Below are 19,720 nucleotides of genomic sequence, written 5' to 3'. Positions count from 1 at the left end.
AGCAGTGTAATAATGATTGTGACTGACAGTGTCTGGTTAAAATTGTCCGTGTAAACAGACAAGCAACAAGCAGCAGAAATCACCTCCACATTTAAATGTTGGAGGTCCACACAAAAGTCACGGGACATGATACTAGTTCCTGTTCCATGACATTTGGCATGCCCATATATTAACTACTCCAGTAAGTGTGTGGTTGCTGTCGAAAGGAAGGTCAAAGACCTGAGCTGAGCGAATCGGTTACGCGACCTCTTGCACAGTAAAAGAGCATGACGTCTTTGTTCCGAGGCTCTGGTGTCTTGACCAGGTCCTGACTGTAAATAGAACTCTTCCCTCACACCTTTATCTGTTCCACTCGTTTATCTTTTACGCTTTAATCTGTGTGAATGGGATTACACAACAGGGCTAAAGTACACACATAGAATCACCATGTTCCTAACTTTCTAAACAGCAGTATTGAGCAGGACGAGTAGGACTGGCTGAGGTGACAGCTGACGTTGTCTTCTACAGCGAGAGGAAGCGACCCTGTCATGTTGAGTAATGCTTTACAGTTCGAGCAGGAGAATAATCGTTTTCTCTGAGCACTCAAATGCAAATAATACTTTTACGTTATCCACTCTGTAGACAGCCGAGTGAGGAGACTATCAGTCATTCGACTCTTGTACTCGCTCGCTTATCTTCTCTAAGCCGTGTTACATAATCAGACATACTAGATGTTGTTACGTTACAGCACAGCCATCAGCCGTCACATTAATGCTTCATCAGCACTCGTCTACACCAGCTGAAGTGTAAATAAACCAGAGCGTTAAACTGGTGAAAGAAGAAGAGTGACAGTTTATTTTGAAGCAAGGGAACAGATATGCTGGTGTATATGTTGTCTCTCTCATGGCTGACCAACAGCCAAGCCACTCCATTCGAGGCTAAATATACAGTTCTAACATGGGTCTCCTTTGAGCTTGGCTATTTTTTACCTTGTTTACCTCAATCTGAAGACAGGTGGCCAAAATGCAGCCAACCTATAAACCATTTAGAGTCCCAAAAGTGGAGAAAGGAAAGCTAAGGTGCTGTTTCAGTATTTTGCTTTTTTTTTATTTATGGGTGTATAGGTACATAGTCAAGTATATACACAGTTAAAGGAGGAATCAAGTGTGAAATAGACTTGTGGTGTTGTGGAACATGATAACGAGTACAAACTTTTCTTGAACTTTTGAAAACTTTTCTCACCACCACTTGTCCCCAGCATTCCCAAATACAGCATTTTTAGCCGATGCTCCCAACAGGGTTTCGATGCTAGCAATAGGGGCATATTGTTGCCTATGCAAAGAAATTCCTGTTTTTACACCATTAATAAGGCTTAAACTAAGACTTGGGAGAAGGTAGGATAGCGGAACAGATTGAAAAATTAATTCAGTGGAAATGCATGAATACTATGAATTCTATTTTTTATTGAACTAATTAGTTTTGCAATCTGTTCCCCTATCCTACTTATTTGAACATGCTCATCAGTCAACTTATCCTGACTTCATTTCATGGTTCTGGCACCTGGAGAACTATTTTGAGGTACTGTGTTTATTATTAAACTATTGGTGCATGTTCAAAGTTCTCAGTGCCTCATATTAAATATCAGGTCCCTCAGACTTCTACCAATGAAATGTTAATGGTGTAAAATAGCCATTTCTTTGCATGGGAAACTCTATGCCCCTATCTCTAGCATTGCAAGATCGTTTGGAGCATTGGATAAAAGTGCTGTGTTTCTGAATGAAAGAAACAGTGGGTAATGAGCACAGAATCCTTTCCATGGTGAATAAAAAAAAAACTCTTCACAACATCCACCCATCCCCATTTATATTGATCTCAGCATTTAACAGTTCTCACTGTAGAAATCTTTTTTTTATTATTATTCTTATTTGGCATTTTTTTCACCAGTAAACATATTAAGGTATCAATACTAGTGGTATTCTAGATACTAGCTTTTGTATTATAGTATAGCCTAAAACAGCAGGGTAGCTCTAGGGGGCTACTGAGGCAAGATCAACTGAATGTGGATAATGGAGCGTCCATGCTGAGATGTAATATAAAACAGAAGGCTGGAATTAAAACTACTTAGAGGATTCCTGTTGGGCTCTCTCTCTGTGCCAACTTGTTTGTCTTCCATGATTCCATTGTTATGTCCATGCCATGATTTTCTAAATATAGGCCAGTTCCACAGAAAATCAATTTTAGTCAATGCTCTGTTTCCACGGGGTGGCTTTCCTTTGAAGGTTCGGCTACAAACCTAAAAAAAATGGAAAGATCATCAATCTTTAAACTACGTAATAATCCATTGCTGAGTATCTTTTTTAATATATTATAGTTACATCTGCAGCAAACTTGTTTTCATAAAAAACTTTTTCATAAATTGCTGCAACAGGTTATTTTTTCTCACTCCTTCAAGTTTATAAGGTGAAAAAAGTGTAAATGATTGTGGTAGAAAAAAAAAAAAGAAACAAACGGCAAGACTAATGTTTTATTCGCATGTTTGTGTGTTTTTGCAGTACATTAACGGTGGAAACTTGGAACAGCTGCTGGACAGCAACAAGTTTCTGAGCTGGGCCTCACGGGTAAAACTGGCCTCAGAGATTGCCATGGGCCTGGCCTACCTGCACTCCAAGGGCATCTTTCACAGAGACCTCACCTCTAAGGTATGAATCAGTCATATGACCCTCAAAGACAGTAACAATGCTAACAATGAGTAACAGATAATAGGGTGCAGATAGCATTATTCTCTTTAGATTTCACTCCATCAAATCTGTACCTTGAATTCAGTTTACAGTCTTGAATTTTGTAATCACTGGAAATTAAGAAAAGAGTTCATGTAATTCATTATCATTATGTAGTGCCACACCTAGCAAGGATCACATGGTCCACGAACAAAAATAGGATTCAAGGTCCAGATTTTAATATTTTGGTTTAGATTGGGATAATTAATCTCTAGTACTTTTTACTCATTGCATTTCTTGAGCATGTTGTTTAGAACCTCTAAGAGAGCCTATAGTGGTCTACGTTCTAGCATAATCACATAACTAGATATATCATTTTCTGTATCATTGCTATCAAGCAAAACATTGTTTTTCCAAATTGGAAACATTACAGGAACAGGAAATAAACCTTGTTTTAACTTTAAATAGAAATCGTTTTTTAGTTTTTTAATTTTTAATACTCTGTTTATATTTGACCCTGTTTATAAATTTAAGGCTAATTTAATATTTTTTTTCCCGAAAAAGCACCTAATGTATGAATTCTACCAGTCAGGTTGTAAGAAGCCGCTGATAGACCTGCTGAAATAGAATTATAATCCGTTGCATCCTATAGTCCGAAAAATACGGTATACAAATTTGGCACATCTAAAGAACAAATTAAGGCAAATTAAAACTACATTAAAAAAGACTGGAAGTAATCTGGAAAAGATCCAGATTACTAATTTATCAAAATTGTAATGTTATGTGGTTACTGCACAATTTTATTAAGTTGTTACTTTACTTTATTTTTGTTAGATTTTTTATTTTATTCCACTATTATAATTTTATGCAAAATCAGGGACTTTCTACTGAATGTAACTGTTATATTTACACTAAATTATAGTTTCATATTTACTTTGTTGCAGTAGTATTTTCTTTAAAAAAATGTCAATGTTTTTTCATATCCCAAATATCGCTATATCTCATATCTCTAATATCGCTATCCCAAAAATACCTGGTAAATTATAATATTTTAGGCTAAATAAAAATGCATTAACATTAGTATTGAATATTTCTTGTTGTATCTGAAAGAATTGTCCAAGTCTAATATTTATTAACAACTTTAGCCCAGCATCTTTTATTGTAAACAGCATTAGTAGCTACAACAATGCTAATTCAGTATTATGACTGGAACAACAACAACCTTAGCATAGATGGCACTAATCATCAGTCCGCATTGCTTTCATTCAGCACATATCTTACGGCTTTTCTTTGATTACATTTTCTACATTTTCTAATTGCAGACTGTCTGTTGGTCTGTCTATTTGCCTTGTCTTGACTGTCTGACTGATGGAATCAGACAAAGCGTGTCGAACTGCTACATGCTTACCTGAATGGAACCGCAAATGCTTCTAGACTATTTAGAGGATTGGCTTTTGACAGGTCTGCTTAATGAAAGCGAGCAGGTCAGAACTTCAGAGTAATTTTTCCCATGTCATATCGGCGATAGACGATCGTCTGCAGCACTGCAGCATTCCTGCATACTGTAAATAGGAGGAACGTCCCAATCAGGACAGGTGCACTGCCCTCAGCTGTGTCTGGAATGCACTGGCATTTCCTGTGCTAATCATCAGCTGTTGCACTTTCTTTTCCTCTAATTACACACACTGGGAATCACCCTTGACCTGCTGCATCATAGCACTACTCAGCTGAGTCATTTAGACCACATGGTAAAACCAAGCTGTTTATTTGCCTAAAAGAAGCCATAGGCAGAATATATTTTAGGATGAATATACAGCTCTCGAACAAATTAAGAGACCACTTCAAAATAATCAGTTTCTCTGATTTAACTATTTATAGGTATATGTTTGAGTAAAATGAATATTGTGCTTTTATTATATAAACCACTGGCAACATTTTTCCCATGTTACAAAGAGTTTAGAAATCAATATTTGGTGGAATCACTCTGGTTTTTTATCACCTCTTTCATGCATCTTGGCATGTTCTCCTCCACCAGTCTTACACTGCTTTTGGATAACTTTATGCCTTTACTCCTGGTGCAAAAATTCAAGCAGTTCAGCTTGGTTTGATGGCTTGTGATCATCCATCTTTCTCTTAATAATATTCCAGTGTATTAGGATTCAATTCAAATAGGATTCAAGGTCCAGATTTTAATATTTTGGTTTAGATTGGGATAATTAATCTCTAGTACTTTTTACTCATTGCATTTCTTGAGCATGTTGTTTAGAACCTCTAAGAGAGCCTATAGTGGTCTACGTTCTAGCATAATCACATAACTAGATATATCATTTTCTGTATCATTGCTATCAAGCAAAACATTGTTTTTCCAAATTGGAAACATTACAGGAACAGGAAATAAACCTTGTTTTAACTTTAAATAGAAATCGTTTTTTAGTTTTTTAATTTTTAATACTCTGTTTATATTTGACCCTGTTTATAAATTTAAGGCTAATTTAATATTTTTTTTCCCGAAAAAGCACCTAATGTATGAATTCTACCAGTCAGGTTGTAAGAAGCCGCTGATAGACCTGCTGAAATAGAATTATAATCCGTTGCATCCTATAGTCCGAAAAATACGGTATACAAATTTGGCACATCTAAAGAACAAATTAAGGCAAATTAAAACTACATTAAAAAAGACTGGAAGTAATCTGGAAAAGATCCAGATTACTAATTTATCAAAATTGTAATGTTATGTGGTTACTGCACAATTTTATTAAGTTGTTACTTTACTTTATTTTTGTTAGATTTTTTATTTTATTCCACTATTATAATTTTATGCAAAATCAGGGACTTTCTACTGAATGTAACTGTTATATTTACACTAAATTATAGTTTCATATTTACTTTGTTGCAGTAGTATTTTCTTTAAAAAAATGTCAATGTTTTTTCATATCCCAAATATCGCTATATCTCATATCTCTAATATCGCTATCCCAAAAATACCTGGTAAATTATAATATTTTAGGCTAAATAAAAATGCATTAACATTAGTATTGAATATTTCTTGTTGTATCTGAAAGAATTGTCCAAGTCTAATATTTATTAACAACTTTAGCCCAGCATCTTTTATTGTAAACAGCATTAGTAGCTACAACAATGCTAATTCAGTATTATGACTGGAACAACAACAACCTTAGCATAGATGGCACTAATCATCAGTCCGCATTGCTTTCATTCAGCACATATCTTACGGCTTTTCTTTGATTACATTTTCTACATTTTCTAATTGCAGACTGTCTGTTGGTCTGTCTATTTGCCTTGTCTTGACTGTCTGACTGATGGAATCAGACAAAGCGTGTCGAACTGCTACATGCTTACCTGAATGGAACCGCAAATGCTTCTAGACTATTTAGAGGATTGGCTTTTGACAGGTCTGCTTAATGAAAGCGAGCAGGTCAGAACTTCAGAGTAATTTTTCCCATGTCATATCGGCGATAGACGATCGTCTGCAGCACTGCAGCATTCCTGCATACTGTAAATAGGAGGAACGTCCCAATCAGGACAGGTGCACTGCCCTCAGCTGTGTCTGGAATGCACTGGCATTTCCTGTGCTAATCATCAGCTGTTGCACTTTCTTTTCCTCTAATTACACACACTGGGAATCACCCTTGACCTGCTGCATCATAGCACTACTCAGCTGAGTCATTTAGACCACATGGTAAAACCAAGCTGTTTATTTGCCTAAAAGAAGCCATAGGCAGAATATATTTTAGGATGAATATACAGCTCTCGAACAAATTAAGAGACCACTTCAAAATAATCAGTTTCTCTGATTTAACTATTTATAGGTATATGTTTGAGTAAAATGAATATTGTGCTTTTATTATATAAACCACTGGCAACATTTTTCCCATGTTACAAAGAGTTTAGAAATCAATATTTGGTGGAATCACTCTGGTTTTTTATCACCTCTTTCATGCATCTTGGCATGTTCTCCTCCACCAGTCTTACACTGCTTTTGGATAACTTTATGCCTTTACTCCTGGTGCAAAAATTCAAGCAGTTCAGCTTGGTTTGATGGCTTGTGATCATCCATCTTTCTCTTAATAATATTCCAGAGGTTTTCAATTTGGTAAAATCAAAGAAACTTATATTTTTTAAATGGTCTCTTATTTTTTCCCGAGCTGTATGTAAATACGTTCTATTGTGATAGGCTGGCCTGTGTTGTAACACAAAAAAACAACAACAAAAACTTAATACCATAAATAAGGAGGTTGAATAAGTAGATACACAGGGACATGCCGAAGTTTGGGCAGCCTGCTCTAAAGCTTCGTTCAAATTTGAATCCTGAATCAATTCGCAATTTACAATTTATGGTTCACGTGTATGAATATATGTGACTTGTATATGTCATGTGAGCAACTCTATATCCTAAATGGTAAAAGTGCACTATTTTCCTAAATCTGTTCAAGAGTTTAAGCTTACTACGATGGATTATTTCACTTATTTTTACTAGAAAAAAAAAAATAACGTCATTAGTACAGGAGTATCCAAACATTTGGAAAGTAAACTGAAACACCTTTTTAAAAGGTTAAAATGTTTAAGTTATATATGTTTCATTTTAAATGATACAGGTCCTTTAAATTAACCAAAAATACTAAGCTGTCAGTGATTAGCCAATAGGAACTCTTGTGCAGTGGTACATGAACTTGACTGTGCCCTTAAAGGTCATCAGGTCAGCCCTAGCTATGTCTTGACCGCAGTTTCAGTTGTTGTCTGCATTTGAATGAGTATGAGCTCCAAATATATCAGTATAATGACCACTCTATTTCTCTGGTTTTGGTCTTAACTTGGACATGATGATCGTATAAAAGTGATTTATGCCTAAGAATATGTCTTACGGACATTTCACAAATCAGAACTTCTACAGCCTGAAACTCTTTTTATGGTTCTACTGACATATAAATGGAGAATTTACGATAACTAGGCATTTGTGATAACTAGAGCTGGGTATCGTTTTATATATTTAAATTTTAATACAGCTACAATACTTTGAATTTGATTCTGATAGAAAAAACAATACTTTTTTCGCTACCTTTTTCTTAAGTGTTACAAAAAATACAAAAATTGATAACTATTTTTAGACAATGTATTTATTTAACAGCTAACATGAGTCATCTCATTCTCATACTGTCAAAGAAACACCCAAAACCTTTCAATCACCAGGGCAAATATTAAACAGTGCACATACTTCTTAAGCATTTATTAATGTGTATTTCAATGTATTTAGATTAGATTAGATTAGATTGTCAGTAGAGTCAGACTTAAGACCACTTCGACATATTTACCTCTTTGTTCATGCTCTTTGCTTTTGTGTGCGCCAGGGCTCCGTTGCTTTTTTTTTTTTTTTTATTACCTCACTGTGCGCACTCCTCGTATTTAGCATGTTTATGTGTGTTACATGCAAAGTATTGAAAATACACAGCTTTTTTTTTTGTAGACCTTTCTTTTTTCTGTAGTACCAAGACATTTCAGCTTTTTGGTATCCAATTTCGATACCCAGCCCTAGTGAGAACTTCGCATAACTGAAGTAGTTTTGTGTAAAATGCTTTAATTGTTATAAATGCTAATATTTTACACTTTCACTCTGTAGGGGGAGCCAATGAGCAAGACATTCCATATTATTCTCTCATATTATCTCTCATATTATTACAGAACTGCCTGATTAAATCAGATGAAAATGGCTACACTGCAGTGGTTGGAGACTTCGGCCTTGCAGAGAAGATCCCCAGTCATGAGTGAGTAAAGCCGGTTTACACTATTCCTTTCATGCACCTCATATTTTTGACAAGTGTCCAGGTCAAACTTGATCCACTTGCTGTTTTTACCTGACTGCAGAATTGCACCTCTGTTAGACAGATGGAAGTCCAATTTGCATCAGTTCTGAGTTCCATGCAAATCCAATCTGAGAAGAATTTGCTTCCGAAAGATTACTTTGTGTACAGCTCACTGGCTCATTATCCCCAATAACCTTAAGGTCACGCAGGACTGTGATCTGGTGTGAGGAATTACATGACTAAAAGGAAACCTGTGAGATGTGTCTGTGTTATCAGTGAAGCCTACAACTCCAATTTCAACCATGTGACTCAGAAAGTCAAAAATATGGAAAACATCAATCCCCTGTAAATTCTCTATTGCTTACCCACTTCCTCTAGGTCAAGGTCGTGATTAGCGGTGAATGATATAGATAAGAAATGTAATGTGCGATATTTATTGCGATATCATGATATTGATAGGTCTAGTTACATGTAAGATCGGCCCAGATCCTACCCAGAATCATGGAACAACAAGGCAGGAATACCCTCTGGTTTGTGTGAGAAAACCAGAGTACCTGGAGGACACACCAAACTCCAGACATAAAATCAAACCCAGAATTGAAGTCCAGAACCTGGAACTGTGCAGCACCAACACTACCTGCTATGCTAATATACCCAGTATGGAAACGCTGCACTATAACAACACTTTGGGGGGTTAGCGGTTCCTAAGCTGTAAAATGGGTAAAAGCAAACAGGTTCTAGTGGCACAACTGTCCTAAAACATCATGAGAAACCTCAACATGGTAAGGAACTTCTAAGGCCACGTAAATTTTTTAGTTTTAGTTTAGTTTAGTAAATTAAATAAACAACTCTAACTGAAGGGATAAAAGCTCCATTTGGGTCAAAAATTAAACAAAAAAAGGCAGAAGGCGTGAAAATAGACTGCTAACGGGGTGTAAGATAGCAATGAGCATCACAACGCACCTTGCACAGGGTGTAAGATAGGGCCCTTAGAATCGTTATGCAGTTTGCCTGATATTTGCTAGTGTTTTCTTCTATTTAGGATTTGTTCAGGGGATGGCAGAGCTGTGAGGGGTCAATCAGATTGAATTAGGCTTGTTGTGATAACTATTTGTGTTTGGATGACTTTTGACACTTTTTCAATAGACTATATTACTGCAAAAAAATAAATAATAAAGTTTTATTTGGTATAAATACAAGACTTATACATTCAGTAAAACTAAAAATATATTAAAATGTTTGTCTATGTCTTAAATAGTAACTTACACAAGCACTTGAGTTTTTAATAAAATTATAATAACGTAACAAAATAAAAAATATATATAAAAAAATAAGTGATCTAACAACTAAAATTGACCACAGTAGTAAAGTGCATTCATTAGGTGCAGTCTTAAAGTGCAGCCAGATAGAGGATTGTGTGATTGTGGGAGAGTGTGGGCAGTGGGTCATCTGATTCTAAAGGAACATGGTGTTCAGAAGCAGACCCTTAAGAGAGCTAATAATACCATAGCAGCTGAAAGAAGCCCAGGTCTGCAACTCCCTCTCTCTCATACACACTGTCTCTCTCCCCAGCCCTCATCTCCTTTTATTAACCTGATCAAAGACTTTCCTCCTCACCTTCAGTCCAGCTGGAGGCGCCACAGCGTCAGATCACACAGATCTTTATGACAACTGTGTGAATGTGCTCAGAATGCTTAGTGTCTTGCACTCATGTTAACCTGTTCCTTTGTCTTTGTGTGTGTCTGCAGTGCTGATGGGGAGAAGCTGGCTGTTGTGGGTTCTCCATTTTGGATGGCTCCAGAGGTTCTGAGAGATGAACCATATAATGAGAAGGTAAGGTTAATATGAATTAACAGAAATAAATGGGATGCAACTAATCAACCTGATGGTTTTCGCACACGTGAATAACCACGTGGGGCACCACAGAAACCACCTGTGACATATAACGGTCACAGCACTATAGCAGTCACCTGAAATACCATAACAATCACCTTAACACACTACTGCTATAGTAGCAGTCTGTGTATGACTGATATTTATACATATACATATAGACCGATATTTATACATATCCTGCTCCTGCCAAACATTACACATTATACAACAGTTAGTTTCAACCCTGCAGTGTGATTGGCTGAGAGGTGTTCTGTGAGCGCCGTTATCAGCCGGTAATGCACTGTTACCGAACCCCTTCATGTATGTTGCCTCCGCAACATACAGGTAATCTAGCAACGATGCAGCACTTACAGGCCAAACAGCGCAGCTATAAGGTTCATGCTATAACTGCTGTGCTGCAGTGCCAATATTACATGTTATAGCACTTCCTCTCATGTATTATTGCTTAATTATACTACCTTATAATGTAGCATGTGGAAATCAGGCCACTTTTATTTTTGTTTATTTTTAAAATACACAAAGCAAAAATTACAAAAACTATGTATAAAATAAGATTACTGACCATCTACTATTTATCTGCATGATTTTCTGCATGTATATGTTGTAGGATTGGTTAACTGCACACTCTCGCGCTTGATATTTGAAATTTACTACTGCCGCACCACAGACTCCTGCAGAAGTGCAGACCACCTTTAAAGTATTGCACCCACCTAGAATCCATTCACTATGGCAACACCATAGCAACTACCTGAAATGCCATGACAATCACTTAACAATCACACCAAAAAAAGAACACCTGAAATATCTAAAGCAGTCAATTAGTAGCCACCTGTGATTGTTTTTTTTTTTTGTTTTTTTTGGTTGTCTTAAGGCTATATAACATGATGTCCTTTTCTTTTCATTTTATCTCCAGGCTGATGTTTTTTCTTATGGCATCATCTTATGTGAGATCATCGCCAGGATCCAGGCTGATCCAGACTTCCTGCCTCGCACTGAGGTGAGTTCAGTTTGAGTGTTGTGCTATTTCTCTCAGTCCTCTAATAAATACATCTATATTTTTTTCTCTCTTGCATGCAAAAAAAACATTTTCCATTTTTGCCTTTTGAAATTATTTCAATCTGGCAGTTTCTGGCAGTTCTTTGCATTGTTTCATATTTCCATGATGGACCATTTTTAAAATTCAGGAAAAGTACGTTGAGACCAGACACTGGAAAAAGACAGTGAAGACAGTGCCTAATGTCAGAAGCATATGTTGTTGTCTCAGTCTGTGTTAAAACCAGGTTTTCTGTGTTTGCTGGCAGAATTTTGGGCTGGATTACCATGCGTTCCAGCATATGGTTGGAGACTGTCCCCCCGACTTCCTGCAGCTGGCCTTCAACTGCTGTAATGTAAGTTTTTTTTTTTTTTTTTTTTTTAGTACTGAGGATTTCCCTGTCTGAGGAAATCTGTTTTCCATGCACTGTGTATCTTGGTTCCGTGTTTCCGAGGCATTTCTGAGTGGAGAAGGGACAAAATATTGTGTTTAATGGTACCAGTATGCTGGAATGACTATTCCTGCTAAGCCTAACATATTCATTCTAAAAACTGGGGTGTCGGGTCACTTTTCACAGAAGTTCTTTTGACCACGTCATGCGTCTTTATGTACTTATGTCACACGTACAGCCTCTAAAAGAGAATCTGGCTCAGTTTTACTGAACACGAGCTGCTGGTGGAGCAATGGAGACTTCAGAAGGGGAAGTCAGACCTCAGTTGCTCATTCATTTACACTGACAAACATAATCTGGAAACTGATTCATCCGCTCTGAAATGAGAGCGCATCACACCCGCCCAGTTTAAAATGAGTCTTCCGCATGCTTGGTGCAATTACCCATTCTCACCAGAGAGGGCCTAAATCCCCAAACTTGCGGACATCAGAACATACACAGTCAAAAGTGTACAATTACACCTGCTGATAATAGAATTCTGATCCAAATGCAAAATGCAAAGCATCAACTAACTTGACCACTGTCCTGCCTGTGTTTCAGATGGACCCAAAGCTCAGGCCCTCCTTCCCAGAAATAGTGAAGAGGCTGGAAGACATCCAGAGACGTCTGAAAGCTGAGGAAACTGAGAGGGAGAGGCTCCACATCCCAACAGAGATTGAGAAAAAGACCATCCCCAAAGGTGTGTTCTGGATGCTCTGTGTAGAATCCACTAAAGCTGCTTTCACACATGCACTCTAACTGAGAAACTAGGTAATGTCTAATGTCTATCTTACACTCTGTGCAAGGGGTATCGCAAAGCTCATTGCTAACTTATATCCTGCAAACTGTCTATTTTCACGCCTTCTGCCTGCATTGTTTTAAATAGCGGCAGAGCTTACGAACATATCTAAGCTGATGGGTGGGCGTGGTGGTCTGGAAGTAAGGTGTGTTCAGGTAAATTTCTGGTGCATTGGTATCTTGGCAGCAAAAAAAAAAAACACAGGTGGTATCATGGTGACACAGGTGTGCCACGCGCTCAACGTGCATATACCCCCAATCGTTTCTAACACACACACAGTTGGGTTTGTGCACTGCTGGTTGTCCCAATTAGATCAACAATAACAGAATACAAAATATAATAACATTGGTGTTCATGCTGTACATGACCTGGTCTCGCACCTACATAGTGTGAACGTGCAGGTCTCAGAAGTTTTTTTCTGCTGAGAAGCGCAGAAGCAGTGTACCATTAAGATAGCAATGCACCAAAGTGAGAGTGCAGGGTTGTAAAGCTGATTTAAAAGCTTTCACATTCCGCAGTCAACACACTCTTGATGGCTCACCTATAGATCGCTGAAATATGGCCCCTTATGTAAATGGAGCAAGTGATCTCCAGGAGTCATGCTTTGCCTAATGCATGCACTACGCATGCCCCATCCTCTTGCCAAAAACAATTTTACAAATACAAACAAATTTGTTTGTCCTATAGTGAGACGTGTAAAATCCACAGCTGTATGCTACATGTGTAAAAGGGCAACTCCAGAAAAGGCCTAAATCTGTTTTTCTGAAATTCATATGTGAAAATTGCTTTTGGTGCAACAAATACAAATAAAAACGGGTACAAACCAATCCAAACATTCAGATGCAATCAATTTATTAAAAATAAATAGTCCTTTTACTGTAAACTAGTAAACATTCAGTGGGAATGCAGCAACACTCCAAGACCCACATGGCTAGGATCCTGCTATCCGACACCGGAGTTCCGTGTAATAGCACTGCCACAACGATTTCTTGGAACGAGGAAGCTGTTAAACATGCAGGACAGTGTCCTCCACCAGACCCGCCGTCAAGTAATCCTCCCTCGTCGCCCCCAAGCCGGCCATTTCTGATGAGAGTTCCTTCACTAATGCAAAGTGTCTGCTTGCAAGCCGGTTCCAGTTACCCTCGCTGTTTTACAGCCTCATGCTCTAATTTCCTTTGGCAGTTAATCATGGCCAGGGTACAAACAGAGAGGAGGGGAAAACTTGGGCACAAAACGGGGAATGAGCGGACTCCCTGAAGGTTTCGACTCTCTCAGTGGATTCTCCATCAATCATTCAGCATCAATTTCCATCTGTTCTATTTCTATTGCCTTCACAGAGGCATTCAGCCATCCAAACAGAGCCGAGACCCAATCGAATTTGTTTTGGTTGAGCTGATCTTTTAATTTCTGTTTGGCTGTGGTTTGACAGTGTTTCATCATTATCTGAAATTTATTCCGCCAATTTTGCAATGCCGTTTTCTTCCTCGCTTTCGCTGCAAGAACCTCCCTCTGAGTGGCATGTAGCTCACCACAGCAAAGTTGTGGTATCCGTGGTATCAGCATCAGTATTGCACTTTGCCTTTGCTGTTGGGTCTAAAACCGTATGCATTTCATGCACATATCTGGCGCGCTCTGGTGTGCGCAGGTGCTAATGCTAATACACACTTGACAAAGAATACAAGACTGTTGCCAGCAATTGTTCTCCTACCAAGTTCGTCAATGTTGGAATAAACTACCTACCATTACCAGAGCAGGAGCGTCCCTCGCTACCTTAACAAAAACTCCTAAAGACTGAGCTCTTCAAAGACCACTTGCTCTCCTAACACCTCTAACAAGCGAACTACTTCTAACTTCAACCCCTGCTCCTTCTCCTTTCCTCCTCGATCCCATTATTACCCTTTTGGTTCCTTTGTCTTTGACCATGTCATGGATTTTTATTTTTTTTTGTAAGTTTTAAAATGTCTGTCTTTTTTTATCCCTCATAATTAAACAAGCTCTTGTACTACTTTTTCTTTTAAGGCATATGCAAGCACATGTGCTCTGATAGGCTGCCCTATGTTGCACCTCATTCAAAAGGCAGTCCAGGTTCAAAAACACATGGGGATCAATCTCTTCCTCTCTTTCTCTTTCACCAGGTGAAAAGTTCCCATCCATGAAGAGGTTGAACCCTCGGAGCCCGCAGGATGACAAGATCCCGCCCAAGTCTCCCAGACCACGGCGCAACATCTGGCTCTCTCGAAGCCAGTCTGACATCTTTTCTCGCAAGCCAGGACGCAAGATCAACGTCCAGGACTCATCCCACAGTCCCGGGCTGAGGGAACCCTCTAGAGGGGTCCCCAAGGTCAACCCCTTCAGCGCGAGGGAGGACCTGAAGGGTGGCAAGATAAAGTTCTTCGACATGCCCAGCAAATCGGTCTTCTCCCTTATGTTTGACCTGCGCTCTCCACAAGGCAGCCTGAGCACGTATCAACCGCAGCCCAATGCCAGCAGTGGCGCCGTGTGTGGCGGCTCCTCAGCCCAATGGCCTGAACTGTGGCAGTTGCCTGGCCGCCAGTGCCGCTCACTACCAGTTTCGCCCCAGCCTGCCCTGTGTGAAACCTGTGCAGCAAGGAGTGGAGAAGCTGGAGATGCAAGGCCCAAGGTGCTCAGCGGCTGGGCAAAGAAATACACTGTGACAGAGATCCCACCCTACAGGCCGAGAACGGAGAGGGAGATAGAGCCGGATGAAGAGGAAGGGCCAGAAGAAGAGGAGGAGGAGGAAGAGGAGGCAGAGCCAGAGATGAGCCAGTCATGCCCTGCTTCATCCTACTGGCAAAGGATAGAGAGCGGAGTGCAACCAGATGAGACAACGGAGGCAGACGATAACTGGTCCTGCCCTGCCTCCACCGACACCGAGGCAGAAGCCATGGACTGCTCCAGCAGCAGAGGCAGCCCCATCGACGACAGTAAGGATAAGGAGCAGACCCTGGGCTTGGTCCAGATGCAGAACAGAAACGGACAGAGGCTGGTGCCCTGCGAGGACATGGAGGCCGAGGATCAAGAGGCCATGCTGACCTTGTCCTCCTCCACTAACAGGAACTCAATCGCCCTGAGCGTTTCAATGGAGCCGCAGGATCTCCGGCCCATAGTCCTTTCGCCCTGCCAGGCCTCCAGGACGCCTGACCTCCTGTCTCGCTGTGACATCTGAAGACATCTAAAAGATGCTGCCTCAGAAATCGTCCATTGCGGAAAGAGAACTGATAACAAGAAGACTGAGAACAAGCACATAGTTTTCATGGTTCTATTTAATACATTTAAAAGATGTACATTTTTTTCTTTTGTTTCTTGAAAGAAAAAAAGGAGATCCTTATAACTTAAGCATACATGGGGTTTAAACAAAAGTGTATAAAATTGAAATATGAAACACCGATCCAGATTGATACCTTACACTGTGGTTTCCAACCCTGGTCCTTGAGAGGACCCAAAAGCTTAAATTGGCCTTCAGGGTAGGCAGCCACTCTAAAGTTTGACCTGGGTTTTCCACATGGCAGCATGGGTGTGTATCAACCACAGCCCAAGGAAGGTCAGCAGTGGTGCTGAGTGTGGCAGCTCCTCAGCACAATGGCCTGAACTGTGGTAGTGTCTTGGCTGGCAGTGCCGTTCACTGCCTGTGTCTCCCTAGCCAGGCCAGTATCTTGCAGAAACACAAATCCTGTGCCTGTAGTGTATGCCATTTTCTACACCCATAGCTTGATGGCTCCTACATCTTGTGGCATCATAGAACGCATTCACTGTCATTGGTTCGCTGAGCATCAAATTCCCACCTTTGTATTCCTACCTTTGCTGCCTTCACCAACTGTTTTGTCTGTGCTATTGCAGAAATATAAATGCATGGGCATTAGCACAGGTATAAAAGCATAGATGACAGCACAGGCTACGTCTTAGACACAGAAGTACGCGTTTCCAATGATATGATTAGCTGAATCAGGTGTCTTGGAAAAGCTTAAGCTCAAACGGGTACAGTGCTTGAGCTTCTCAAGGACCAGAGTTTGGAACCACTTGTCCTAACGTACCATCAAGGGCTCACATAGAGGGAGAGCAAATAAGCTAACGCAACATAGGGCTAATGGGTTATTATTACAATCTACATGTTTGTTTGAATGTATTTTAACACCTTAACAAGCACCACTATGTTCTTCTTAACTGTTTAAGCGCTTACTTATACGTCTCAAACCCACAGATTCTGTTATCCTGTGTGTATAAAGTGGGTTTTGATAACTGTAAAAGTTGCAATAAAAGGACCCTTTTGAATTTGTCCGTATTCAGTGAATTTGATAGTTTAGTATAAGTGAATTTGCTTGGAAAAATTTAAAAAAACAAAAAACATTCCATTCCCACAATCAGTTCCCCTTTTTTTGCGTGAGAGCTGCTCTCACAGCCCTTCTTTACATTGGTTGAGCGACTTCTGAGTGCAAGTGAAGCACCAACTGGATCTTTTCCACACTTTGACCTCTCAGGTCCTCTGAAAAGTCCATGTCTGTAACTACTTAAAACATGTAAATTGCACTTGAATTTGGTAAAACTTAATGGTTTCAACTTTGTAATTGTTTTTTTTCTCACTACATTTCTATGCAATAAATGTAACTGAAACAGACTAGTTTTATAGAGATAATCTATTTTGATATTTATAAGGAAGAAACCGTGATTTTACTATGTCTTACTTCCCTGCTGGTCAACTGTGTTTGATGAATAGTTTGATGAACACAGATTTATGTAAATACAGTTTTTTGCCTGTTTCTGACTTCTTTTTTTTTTTGGTCCTTACTTTTCCTGACTGTGTAGATTTGTAATTGAATCAGAGATGTATATTTCTACCAAAGACAGATCAGGACCTTGTTTTTTTCATTCAGATGGCTTAATTTTTTATGTATAAATGCATGTATGTAAGTATGTATGTATGTATGTAAGTATGTATTCAGTCTGTTCAAAAATAAATTTAATGAAAACACAACGCAAATTTGTTTAATCTATGAAAGTTTACACCTGGATTTAATGTGCATTTTTAGGGATCAGTTCACAATTGGATTTCAGATTAAAAAGTAGAAACAGCAATTATTTGTCCCAAGAAAAAGCATTCTGTGTTGGACCGAATAAGTGAAGACAGGAGAATGTATCAAATGTATCGAACAATGACAATTTTTTTGACACAATGAAATTGCAACCAGCCATTAAAGGACCAAAATGTAACTTATTTTCAGTAGTAAATGATAAAATGATCAGGATGTATCATCAGATATTAAGAAAAACATGTTGAATGTTTAAGCAAAAGTAAAAAAAAAAAAAACATGGTAAAATATTGAAAAAGTGGTGAAGCAATAAACAATGCAAAAAAAGTGAAACATGGTAAAAACATGGTAAAATATGGTAAAATATTAAAAAAGTGGTAAAACAATAAAAGATGCAAAAACAGTAAAACCATTTAAAAAGTGGTAAAATAATAAAGTATGCAAAAACAGTAAAATATGGTAAAAACATGGTAAAATATTTAAAAAGCGGTAAAACAAAAGATACAAAAACAGTAAAACATAGTAAAAACATGGTAAAATCTGTGAAAAACATGGTAAAATACAGTAAAAACATGGTAAAATATTAAAAAAGTGGTAAAACAATGAAAGATGCAAAAACAGTAAAACATGGTAAAAGATTAAAAAAGTGGTAAAACAAAAGATGCAAAAACAGTAAAACATGGTAAAAAACGGTAAAAACATGGTAAAACATTTGAAAAGTGGTAAAACAATAAAAGATGCAAAAACAGTAAAACGTGGTACAAACGTGGTAAATTATGGTAAAAACATGGTAAAAGATTAAAAAAGCAGTAAAACATGGCAAAACATGGTAAAAACTGTAAAACATGGCAAAACATGATAAAAAAGTGGTAAAACAATAAAAGATGCAAAAACAGTAAAACATGGTAAAAAAAAAACACACATACCACTACTGACCCAACTATTCTTCTCTCTCTTATCCTGACCCAACTATTCTTCTCTCTCTTATCCTGACCCAACTACTCCTCTCTCTTATCCTGACCCAACTACTCCTCTCTCTCTTATCCTGACCCAACTACTCCTCTCTCTCTTATCCTGACCCAACTACTCCTCTCTCTTATCCTGACCCAACTACTCCTCTCTCTCTTATCCTGACCCAACTACTCCTCTCTCTCTTATCCTGACCCAACTACTCCTCTCTCTCTCTTTTCCTGACCCAACTACTCCTCTCTCTCTTATCCTGACCCAACTACTCCTCTCTCTTATCCTGACCCAACTACTCCTCTCCCTTATCCTGACCCAACTACTCCTCTCTCTCTTATCCTGACCCAACTACTCCTCTCTCTTATCCTGACCCAACTACTCCTCTCTCTCTTATCCTGACCCAACTACTCCTCTCTCTCTTATCCTGACCCAACTACTCCTCTCTCTCTCTTTTCCTGACCCAACTACTCCTCTCTCTCTTATCCTGACCCAACTACTCCTCTCTCTTATCCTGACCCAACTACTCCTCTCCCTTATCCTGACCCAACTACTCCTCTCTCTCTTATCCTGACCCAACTACTCCTCTCTCTCTTATCCTGACCCAACTACTCCTCTCTCTCTCTTTTCCTGACCCAACTACTCCTCTCTCTCTTATCCTGACCCAACTACTCCTCTCTCTCTTATCCTGACCCAACTACTCCTCTCTCTCTTATCCTGACCCAACTACTCCTCTCTCTTATCCTGACCCAACTACTCCTCTCTCTCTTATCCTGACCCAACTACTCCTCTCTCTCTTATCCTGACCCAACTACTCCTCTCTCTTATCCTGACCCAACTACTCCTCTCTCTCTTATCCTGACCCAACTACTCCTCTCTCTTATCCTGACCCAACTACTCCTCTCTCTCTTATCCTGACCCAACTACTCCTCTCTCTCTTATCCTTACCCAACTACTCCTCTCTCTTATCCTGACCCAACTACTCCTCTCTCTCTTATCCTGACCCAACTACTCCTCTCTCTTATCCTGACCCAACTACTCC

The 19,720-nt window shown here is 39.0% G+C and overlaps 1 protein-coding gene across 1 annotated transcript in view; it reads left to right on the top strand.

Moving 5' to 3' along the window:
- tesk2 (testis associated actin remodelling kinase 2) overlaps positions 1–16,963 on the top strand; it is a 59,032-nt gene extending 42,069 nt beyond the window's left edge. Inside the window, exons 5-11 of the mRNA XM_022679153.2 lie at positions 2,532–2,678; positions 8,394–8,476; positions 10,264–10,348; positions 11,325–11,408; positions 11,713–11,799; positions 12,436–12,574; positions 14,809–16,963. Of these exons, the coding sequence (XP_022534874.2) occupies positions 2,532–2,678; positions 8,394–8,476; positions 10,264–10,348; positions 11,325–11,408; positions 11,713–11,799; positions 12,436–12,574; positions 14,809–15,860 (1,677 nt within the window). The 3' untranslated portion in view covers positions 15,861–16,963. The remainder of the gene's footprint in view (positions 1–2,531; positions 2,679–8,393; positions 8,477–10,263; positions 10,349–11,324; positions 11,409–11,712; positions 11,800–12,435; positions 12,575–14,808) is intronic.
- The last annotated feature ends 2,757 nt before the right edge of the window (positions 16,964–19,720 follow it).

The sequence above is a fragment of the Astyanax mexicanus genome, chromosome 4 (genome assembly GCF_023375975.1).
Source record: "Astyanax mexicanus isolate ESR-SI-001 chromosome 4, AstMex3_surface, whole genome shotgun sequence".
Taxonomy (NCBI): Eukaryota; Metazoa; Chordata; class Actinopteri; order Characiformes; family Acestrorhamphidae; genus Astyanax; species Astyanax mexicanus.
This window is presented reverse-complemented; position numbering and strand designations above follow the sequence as displayed.